Source organism: Rutidosis leptorrhynchoides, chromosome 1, assembly GCF_046630445.1.
Source record: "Rutidosis leptorrhynchoides isolate AG116_Rl617_1_P2 chromosome 1, CSIRO_AGI_Rlap_v1, whole genome shotgun sequence".
NCBI lineage: Eukaryota > Viridiplantae > Streptophyta > Magnoliopsida > Asterales > Asteraceae > Rutidosis > Rutidosis leptorrhynchoides.
In genome coordinates, this window is record NC_092333.1 from 149,808,780 (window position 1) to 149,819,808 (window position 11,029).

The 11,029-nt window shown below is 35.2% G+C and overlaps 1 protein-coding gene across 1 annotated transcript; it reads right to left on the minus strand.

Annotated features, from left to right (window-relative positions):
* Positions 1 to 1,924: 1,924 nt before the first annotated feature.
* Positions 1,925 to 2,861, minus strand: LOC139890167 (large ribosomal subunit protein eL21z/eL21y-like). The gene is made up of 2 exons (XM_071873063.1): positions 2,742 to 2,861; positions 1,925 to 2,182 (listed from the first exon to the last, which is right to left on the minus strand). The coding sequence occupies exons 1-2, from the start codon at positions 2,859 to 2,861 to the stop codon at positions 1,925 to 1,927; spliced, it is 378 nt and encodes a 125-aa protein (XP_071729164.1).
* Positions 2,862 to 11,029: the final 8,168 nt, after the last annotated feature.

Below are 11,029 nucleotides of genomic sequence, written 5' to 3' on the forward strand. Positions count from 1 at the left end.
GAAAACAAGTTTATATGTTTTGACCCTTTATCCGACCTCCTTGTTTTGTCACTTTAAGCTAGTATATCATTTTCCAACCCGTCTCTCTCATGGACAATAACTTGCACACAAAAGAAAATGGATCCACCTTCTGCCATATGAATCTTTTTCTTGTGCGTCATTCTTTTTTATAAGGGAGGCTTTCAAGTATAGAATATATAACACGTTTGTCTATTCAGTTTTCAAGTTTGCGATGAGGCTCAGGCTTTTCTCTTTACGTTTTGTTTTGATAGGTTCTTTCTCACTGGTAAGTTAAAGTTTTTTCGCCAAAACAAAAAATATATAACATGTTTGCTAAAAATATTTTAATACTAAAGGACCTCTTCATTCTCGGAGCATTTCACCATTCAAGTTCCATAAACTCATATCTTAATAAATCAAACCTCTGGATTCATTTGATTCCAGTACACACCCGTATCATTCTGCATAAAAAATGAAAAGTGACAGCGCGTTATATGACATATCATAGCTTGTACAAATTCAATTACTCAGCAATAACATATATCCTTATCCTTGTTTATAACATATAGAACGCATATTTCTAGGTAATCATAAATGTGGTACAACTATGAATTGATCAGTTGCTTATACTTAGATGGCAAGCCCATAACATTTCATATATAATAAGGTAACTACGTACACTCCGGTAGCAGCAGCAAATTGTTGATCCTTCTCACCACAGTTGACAAAACTGGAAACCACAGACGGCACTTGCTAATGTAAACAGCAGGCGTCTCAGTTGATTTGTCGGTTTGGTGAGCGTCTTGTTTCGCCCAAAAACGTCTAATTAGTCGTTCAACGCTAAAAGAAATCAGGTCAAAGTCAACCAGTCAACCAAAGTCGGTCTAACTCGGTAGTCAAAGTCAATCAAAGTCGGTCTGAGACGATGGTCATGTTCATGGTTAGTCAAAGTTTAAGTTAAAATTTCAATATATATATATATATATATATATATATATATATATATATATATATATATATATATATATATATATATATATATATAGTGGTAGGATCAAGAGGGAAGTAACCAATCGGGGGGAAGCGGGGGAAGCAAAAATTATTTTTTTTTCGTTTTTTGAAAAAACTTTGTTCACGAACATTATAGATTAGATGAAAATATGAACCTTTAATAAAGACACTTTGTGATAAATGTTTTTATTTTGGCGGGAAAACGCTCGAAGAAGTAATATATATAACAATTATCGTGTTTTTCGAGCGTATATTGAGGTTATAGATATTAGGGTTTAGATTGAGTTTTTAATACGAGCGTATACAACAAGAGTATTTCACTCATAAATAACAAGATTCCGTACGAAATACTCTTGCTGGCTAACCACAATTATAATCATATTCATGATATAATACTACTGGTCAACTTCTTTCCCTACTCCACTAGTCCAGTATGTCTACTGATCCACATTATTCTGCTACAAACCACTTTTGGTTTCTTAACACCAATAAATTTTCTGTACATGTTCAGCTACCTTCCCTAATTGCAAATTGCAAACTTAAATGGACAAATGTGCTTCAACTATCGATTAATTGTTTTATTTAATCTGATATTTCTGTAAGCGTTTTGCTTATTGTTGTTTGCGTTTACATCCACTCAAGTTAACCAATTTGAAATTTGAGGTTGTACACTTGTACACTGCCAATTCTAATTGCTACACTTAGTTTCATAAATGAAGAAAAATCATTAGCACAAATTGAATATGATTCAAAGATGCACTCTTCAACTGTAACTCTACTACTGCCAGTACTTTAATATCTAGAACAAGCCATTACATGTGTTAAATATAGATACTAAACGATAACAAATAAACGGTTCTAGTGTTTCCAAATGAATAAAATCAAAACTGAACACAACCAAGACAAACTAAACTTAGTAACCACCTTTGAGATCGTTGACAACATCATAAGGAATGGGTGTAACCGTCTCTAGAGTAGTACCTTCGACCATAAACCCTGGTTTAGGCCCCAATGGTTGCCTCTTTGTACTGATGATCTCACCCTTAGCCTTGGCTTCCACCTTTAGTTGGTTGTTCCTCTTAACCCTCTGCTTGAACTCTTCTGTGCACCTGGATGGCATTATATGTTCAATACGCACGTGGATCCTCTTTTTAATTATTCTGTTGCCAACCTGCATTTACATATATTATGATGTGGCCTCCATAAGTATTAGAACAAACAAAAAGCAGATAAGTATCTAGCAACTATAAACAGTAATGAATAAAGTAGCAGCCAGTGGCACAAATATATCCAACCGTACAGATTTCGACCCATCCAGCTCAAATTACGGCCCATAGCTAAAACTCAAAAGTCAAAAATCGACGTGGTTGATCACTGAACCGATAAATATAAACTATGATTTTCAAAACTCACGAAAAGAGCATGAAAGTAGCTGAAATACAAAGTAGACAACTGAACTGATGAATCTTTAATTTTTTACAATTGACATACATAATGGACAGTTCAGCTAAAAAAGTAGACCAGAGTAGACTTTTTTCTTTTTTTTCCCTCTGACCGATAAATATAAACTATGATTTTCAAAACTCACGAAAAGAGCATGAAAGTAGCTGATATACAAAGTAGACAACTGAACTGATGAATCTTTAATTATTTACAATTGACATACATAATGGACAGTTCAGCTAAAAAAGTAGACCAGAGTAGACTTTTTTCTTTTTTTTCCCTCTGACTTGAAAAATGGGCCCAACCGGAAAATTTGAATTTGTTCTCTCACACCTTTCATCACCACCGTAACACCACCACAAACCACCACCTCCCTCACCAACTCCTTTTATTGGATTCCAGCTCATACATTTCACTTCACCAAACCCATTTAATTTCCTCCTAGATTTCCCACTTTAGTCTCTGTGAGCGATCTACTCTCTTTTTTTTTGGAACTTTAAGCCACATTTACGGTATTCCAAACTCAGCTATATATATATATATATATATATATATATATATATATATATATATATATATATATATATATATATATATATACCTAAAACCCATTTAATGTCGATTCCTTCCCCTGCTGTTGGCCTCCCAATTCCAAACCCACTTCTTCCTAACTCCTTAAAATCCCCTAACCTGTGCAGTTTTTCTTTGAACGAGACCGATCTCTCCTCTCTTCCCGTTTTCCCTCCTAATTTAGGGGCTGGTTTCTCGTCTGATGACGTCGGAGGTAACACTTCAGGTACCACCGTTCCAAACGGTGGTCAGGGTTAACCAATTTCCGGCTCATGATTTCGTTAATTCTGCTCCGGCTTCTTCTGTGCCCGTCGTGTCTATGGGTTCTGGGTGTACGGTGTTCGTTGGTCGGCTTGAAAGGTGCACTAGAGATATGTTATGTAGCTTGTTCGGGATTCCGGAACGAGGGACAAATTACCGAAGTGAAGTTTTGGAGTGCTCGTAGGTATGCCTTTGTGACTTATGATAAACCTGAGTGCGCACGAGCTACGGTTTCCAAGTTAAACGGTACCGGATTTTTCAGTCGAGCTATTTATGTTGGATGTCCGAACTCTCGTACTGTTGCTGCTCGCAGATCCATTGGAAATCAGAAACGGGTTTACTTTAATCTTGAACCTAATTTTTCGGTTTGTAAGGGGCTTGATCGTTGTGTGATTCTCGTTGACAAATCGCCGCTTGATGAATCAAAGTTGAGAAGGTTTCTTTTTAAGCACAAGATAGTGGTGTCTTCTGTTTGTAAAATGGGTATATTTGGAAGCATAGTTCAATGTCAGGATAGCGATGGTTTTGACAGATTGCTTGGGTCTTCGGTTGATATGGAGTTTGTTTTGACCGCCTCTTTGGCGGATAAAGCTAGAGGTTTTTTTAGGTATGTGTGGATCGAAATTCGTGGTGTCCCGGTTGCTTTTATGTCGGAGAAAAATGCTTCGTCCATTGCTAAGCATTTTGGGGAGGTGTTGTTTACTTCCAACTGCTCGGCTTCATCTGGTAATGTCGGGTCCTTGTTTGTTTTTATTGAATCTCGTTCGGTAAAGCATATTCATGAATTACTTGAGGTTGCTTTGGTTGAATCGAATGCTTGCATTAAAACTAACGTTTGGGTTAACAAATTGAACGATCCCGTTTTGATAAACCGCATGCTTATTGAGGGGTTCTCATCGGAGTGGATCACTTCTTTGAATCGGGATCTTCTGATCGATACTGTTGTTAATGGTTCTGGTCAAACGAACGTGGATGCTGCTGATGTTCCTGTTAAGGTTGTGTTTAGGGGTGTAGATCAGGGTATGGCCAATATAGAGGTGCTGGATTCGGGTAATTGCAGGGGGCAGGGGCTGGTTTCGAATATTGTTGGCTCACTTTCTATGGAGGCTGATCAAGATCAAGGTAAAGTTGATACTGTTGCAGATAGGGTGTAATGTAAAGACGATCGTGGCTAAACAATAAGGATAGTATGGTGATTAAAACCTTCACGGCTTAATCGAAACACAACCTTCTCGGTTGAACAAGAAACCTTCACGGTTTAGTTTTATTCACGATAATAAAACTCTTAACAATAATCACTGAGTTCTGGCGTAGTAAATAGGGATATAAATACTAGGAAACAAGATAAACACAAAAAGGAAACAAAATAACAAACTAATTATAGATATAAACAAAATCTTCTGGAATCTTCTTTGCTTTCTTGTCAAGCTGTTATATTTGAACTCATCCAATTCCGATTTTCAACTTACTGCACATGTCTACCAGGCCCACGACAAAATCACCCACAGTTGTAGGCCGAGTATCACGTGAGCCTACCGTGTATGCATCATCCTCCCCTTCTTCGAAAAGACTCGTCCTCGAGTCTTCATCATTGACACCCTTGTTATTTCTTCTCCGTGCAATTTGCCTTCGTGATATTCGAATCTCCCAATCTTCTTGTTTCCCTTCAACTTTTGCTAGCTGCTGTTGTGCTTCACGAACAGGCTGCTCATCTCTATTTAGTTGAGGCCCTTGGTTTTTGACCTTAAAGTAAACATTGTGTGCATACTCAACATAGTTTTCATGGCACAGCTTGGATTACTAATGAAGATCAGATCTCCCTTCAGTAGATTCAGCAGCCACGGGATTCAGTGAAGTCGGAGGCAGGATAAAACCTGAAGATCGGTGACCCATGATCCCATCTATTTCTTCAAAAATAGTCATCCTCGAGTTCGTCTCAGTGAGGATTAGTGATCCCGAAGGTGACCAAGTGAGATTCACTCCGCCCTCTTGTGCCTCTTCACCATCACTATCATAGATGGGTTCAAAATCTTCATCTACAAGAGGTTCAGGAACGTATTCCAGATTAAAAAGTTGCTCTGGACAGTTAAAATAAAATTCCAACTTTTCTTGTTTAGCCATGCCTGGAATCTGATACCAAATAATGTAAAGATGATCGTGGCTAAACAATAAGGATAGAATGGTGATTAAAACCTTCACGGCTTAATCGAAACAAAACCTTCTCGGTTGAACAAGAAACCTTCACGGTTTAGTTTTATTCACGATAATAAAACTCTTAACAATAATCACTGAGTTCTGGCATAGTAAATAGGGATATAAATACTAGGAAACAAGATAAACACAAAAAGGAAACAAAATAACAAACTAATTAGAGATATAAACAAAATCTTCTGGAATCTTCTTTGCTTTCTTGTCAAGCTGTTATATTTGAACTCATCCAATTCCGATTTTCAACTTACTGGACATGTCTACCAGGCCCACGACAAAATCACCCACAGTTGTGGGGCGAGTATCATGTGAGCCTACCGTGTATGCATCAGGGTGGATGTTGAACAAGAGTCTAGGAAAGAGGTAGACACGGTGGTAAATTCTAAAAACACTAACAAAGTTGATAATAATCATTATAACAATGGTAAAGGTGAGGGAAAGATGTCTAGTGGTGTTGATCAGCCGGATTATACTCCGTATTCGGTCCATTTTGGCGAGATCAATAATGCTCTTAGTGTTGAAGGTTTTGGTCCTAAGTGTAAAAAAGGCGAATTGATGAGGTTTTGAAGGTGATGAACATAACAATCTGAAATAACTACTGTTCTGGCGATAGAATACACAAATAATATCACTAAGAAATCATTATAAGCCAACAGAGTATTCAAAAGATTAAATAAATGTAAATTTATTAGAGAAAGTAAACATTAATCAAGGCTTTTGTGGTTTGATATATATGATAATTAATGGAGGGTCCGGATGGAAAGATGTTCAAGATTGATCAGGTGTTGGTAAATGTTGTATGGATCATAATCCGTTAATATGGGGAATGGTCGATTTTTGGCACCCAAACCTTTTCGATTTTCTTTTAACGGATGGTTTAAATATCATAAATTTATCGTTTTATGCAAGCTTAGGTGGCATGTTTATCAAGTCCATGGGTATGCTGCTTATGTTATAAGTCACAAATATAAATTTAAAAAGTGATTTGAAGGCTTGGATCCAATCAGTGGTGATAAAAGATAAGCTGTAATTGGGGCCAACTGAATGCCAATTATATGATCTGAGAAAGCTTCAAAAGGCTAGGGACTTGTCTGTGTTAGAAGTTGAAAGATTGATATCTTGACGTTGTTTACTGTTACATATAAGGTGGTCAATTGGTTATGGGTAAAATTTTTGTTAATTGACTTTGGGAGTATAAGGCTATAGTTCTTTTTAAAGTGTTTCTTTTATATGCGGGCCACTGTAATGTTTTGATTTAAGGTTTTTCCTTTTTAATCCAAGTGGGTAAGATGGTTGTAATCCCATCTTGTGATTCTTATGTACTGTCCAGCTTTTCACTTATTTGTGAAAAGTTGCTATTAATTTTAATTCCTTGTTTTTTGCCAATATATATATATATATATATATATATATATATATATATATATATATATATATATATATATATATATATATATATATATATATAATTAATAAAAGGGAATTTGGTCAAAAACGTCATTTTTAACAATGTGCTTCAAAAAAATGTAAATGCAAAAAATATCTATGAACACGCACTACACCATGTACAGTATGTGGTGCTTGGTGTGTAGTGCGTGTTACCGAAATCTTCACCAAGACAACCTACTTTTTATCACAACACGCACCAAACACGAACATGGTGTGTGGTGTGAGTTGCACAAGAACTTGAATGGTCGTATCTTTTGATCTGTAGCTCCGATTTTTCACTGTTTTTTTTAAACCGTGTATTTTTTAGAGATCTATCAGTTGGCAAATAGCCGTAGGCCGTTTATCCCAACATTTTATAAAATGCGATTTCGAAGACATTTAATTTTAACGCTTTTGTTGATTTTCACTTTTAAACATACTTTCACCGCTCATAACATACTATAGAACATTCTAATTTGCAATTTACTAAAAGTACACGAAACCCTACAATCAATTAAAATAAACCACACATTTCGCAATCGAACATGTTCTACGTTTGACGTAAATCGCAATATAAGGTCTAGTTCAAAATTATTTTTATCATTTCAGCAGATTTTCTGTAACATCCTGGTTAGCTAGTTGAAACGTACAAATTGTATTATTTTGATTATAATTTAAATGGGATATTTAAATTATGAGTAATTAATATGAATTAACTATAAAGTGAATTAATAAATTACGAGTTTATAATTTATTATGTGGTCGTATGAATACGTTCTGTGACAATGTTCACAGAAAATATTTGTTTCTTTGAATTGAGTCTCGTTAGGACTTCTTAACGAAGTGTGTTGTGTTTCAGATTATAGATAAAACTAGTTTTATGAGCCCGTGCGTTGCACGGCATTTTTATAAATTAGTAATCGATAACGTTAATATTAATACTTATCAAACATATAATACAATTACAATAAAAACCATTTTATTACTGATAACATTTGATCGAAAATATTAGTATTGAATACTAACACATAGATTATGATCCCGTCAGTTTGAATCAATTTCAATTGACAAATAATCGATAAACACCAAATATGAGCCCCTAAAAGTTGTATTAAATCGATTGTTAAGAATAATATTTTATGAACATCTCTAATTGTATATGGTTTTAGTACAAACTAATTTCATTATGTCAAAATCCCAAACGAAGCAGAACAAACATACATCTAAATATCTATAAGGACTATCAAATAATCATTTTAACTTCAATTGACAAACATTAACCCGTGCGTTTATATAATATTATTAATATAATTATAACATATGTTAATATTAATATAATATAATATTATATTTTAATATAAAAAAATATTTTAGGTAATAAATCTGTATATTAAATTAAATTGAGAAATCTAATAATTCAATTAATATATGCAAATAAGTGATAGAGTGATATGTATCAGGAATAAAGGAGGAGTTGACACGTGACAGAAATTAATTAGATGTTGATACGTGAGATTATCATCACGCGCTTTATATAATGTATAGGATAGGATATGATAGGATAGGAAGATTGATAGATAGATAGAAGATATAGATACTTGTTAAAATTATAATTGTAACAAAGTGGAATGGTGGTTTTTATTATAAGTTTACACGTGCTAGTCCTAGTGGTTCTTATATTTCTTTGTTTAATTTCCTAAAATTACCCCTACATACTAATATGCATGGGCAAAATCGTAGTTTCAGTTTTATCCGAATGTCGTTTTGAGTTTGCGTTCACACTACACCCGGCCTCTCAAATTCGGCTTCATATACAAAACGACCCCCCAACTTTCTACTTTTTAGGGGTAAAAAGCGTAAATATATAATTTTAAAAAAAAAACAAAAGAAAATGATTCCACCCGTATTTTTAACGGGTCCTATCTTCTAGCTCGGTCCGAGTTAAATTTTTCCGAGACCACCGTTCAACTCGAAAAAATCAGACGGACACAACGGGACTAACTATGAGCGAAACGGACATCGTTAAAAAAACACTAAATAACGGGCCCTATATTCTCGCTCGGTGCGAGCTAAATTTTTTCGAGACCGCCGTTCAACTCGATATTATTTTACGAACACAACGCGACTAACTATACGCGAAACGGACATCGTCAAAAAAACACTAAATATTTCGAGCTATATTTCATACATATACGTACACGTCCAACAAACAACCCAACCTACTAGATATATTAGGTACCAAACAACGTATATACAAATATGACCGCGCGTTGAACACAACCGCAGCAACGCGCGGTCGAATTTTTTCTAGTTATCAACTAACACACACATATATACACACGCATGTACTGATATTCCAACATCATACCCTTTTAATTTTAGCTTCTTCAAAGCTTCTTCAATTAATTAAGTTCTTAAGGTGGGGGTTAATCTCGTGAGCCAAAATCAAAGGCACTTTGCGTAATTTAATTTGTGGTCTTATCTCTATTTCTTTCTTTCTTTGATGCATAACCGAACCAAACACCCTTTGTCCTTAAACTCTTTGTTTTGTTTTGGGATCCTTTTATTTAGGGGAGTGATTAGTACACCACGTGTTTTTAGCCGTACACCACCAAAGGTGCTTTACAGTGTTGTACAGTACAACACTATAAAGCAACTTTGGTGATGTACGGCTAAAAACAGGCGGTGTACGAATCAACACCCTTTTATTTAATCAAGCTTTAGTGTTGGTATTGATTGACATGTACAGGTAACCATATACATATGAACTTATTATTAATATTTTTATTGAGTTTTAGGGTTTTGTATAAATTAGGTGTAAAGCTTGAATCTAGCTAATGATGATATATGTTAACATTAGGTGTAATTATAGCTTTATTGTGATGTATATATGATATATGTATGCTGGATTCATGTTAAAATTAAAAAATGGTGAATCTAGGGTTTTGGTTAAGATTTTAGGTATTATTTGTATTATGATCGAATCATGTATAACACATGCTTGTAAGGGGTTGTTTACTTTAGACTTAATACGACTTATTGTTCTCAATTGATTATTCGGTCACCACTTTTACTTGTTTACTTGTGACTTATTTTTTTTTGCTTAATTTACTAGAGACCTGTTTGGCTCACCCAAAATATAGCACTTGTCCCCAACTGGCTTGTTTCTTACCAATATTACTCCCTCCCTTCAAATGAACACATAAATGTGAAGCTCCTTCTTCATCAAAACAATTTTTTTACGACTTGTTTTATCTACTCTCTTGAATGGCCCACACTAACTGTTGGTACGATTTTCCGTGTAGCGGTTGTAAGGTACCAGTACAATACAATAACTACTTAGCGTGGAGCGTATAATGTCTACTGATGTTTGCCCTCGAGAAATAATCTCTACAGACCCGGAACACGGATGAGAAATCCGTGGGGTGGCCTCAATCAGTCTGGGGATCAATCTGTAATTGATCCGTCTAGCGTATTGCTGTTAAGCGGCTAATGTGTGTTTAGAGTGAGAAAGAACTGTGTGAGAGAGAAAGTGTACTTCACTCTGACTGAAGTTCATATATGAAATGTGGTGACCCAGGGGGTCTATTTATAGGCGTAGAATGTCCGAAATTCTCGGGATACATGTGTCAATCGCTGATTAATTCTGTTACGTGAAGTATCCGGGAGGTCGGTGGCGTGTGTTGACGTGGCTGCGTGCCGTTCACGCGCCTAGTAAAATGGCTTAAGTTGTCACACCCCCCAAAATGGACCAGGGGTAATTGTGACCAATCATATCATAACACATTTGTATAAACGAGAACGACTCTATATGAGACTTTTTAAATAAAACCTTTGTTAATAAAACAGCGGAAGCAGTAATACATGTTTACATTATTATTAAAACGTAAAATAAATGTTTATGAACTAAAATATAATATGCGATGTGGACTCCATGCAAGCATCAAATCTATCATCACAAAGTTGCAAACAGCTAGCTCAATCATCACCTGAGACAAAACATGCTTAAAGTGTCAACCAGAAAGGTTGAGTGAAATTCACAGGTTTATAAATAATATTCAAAGTTTTAGACCACAAGATTTTGTTTAAAATTGATTGATACAAAAAT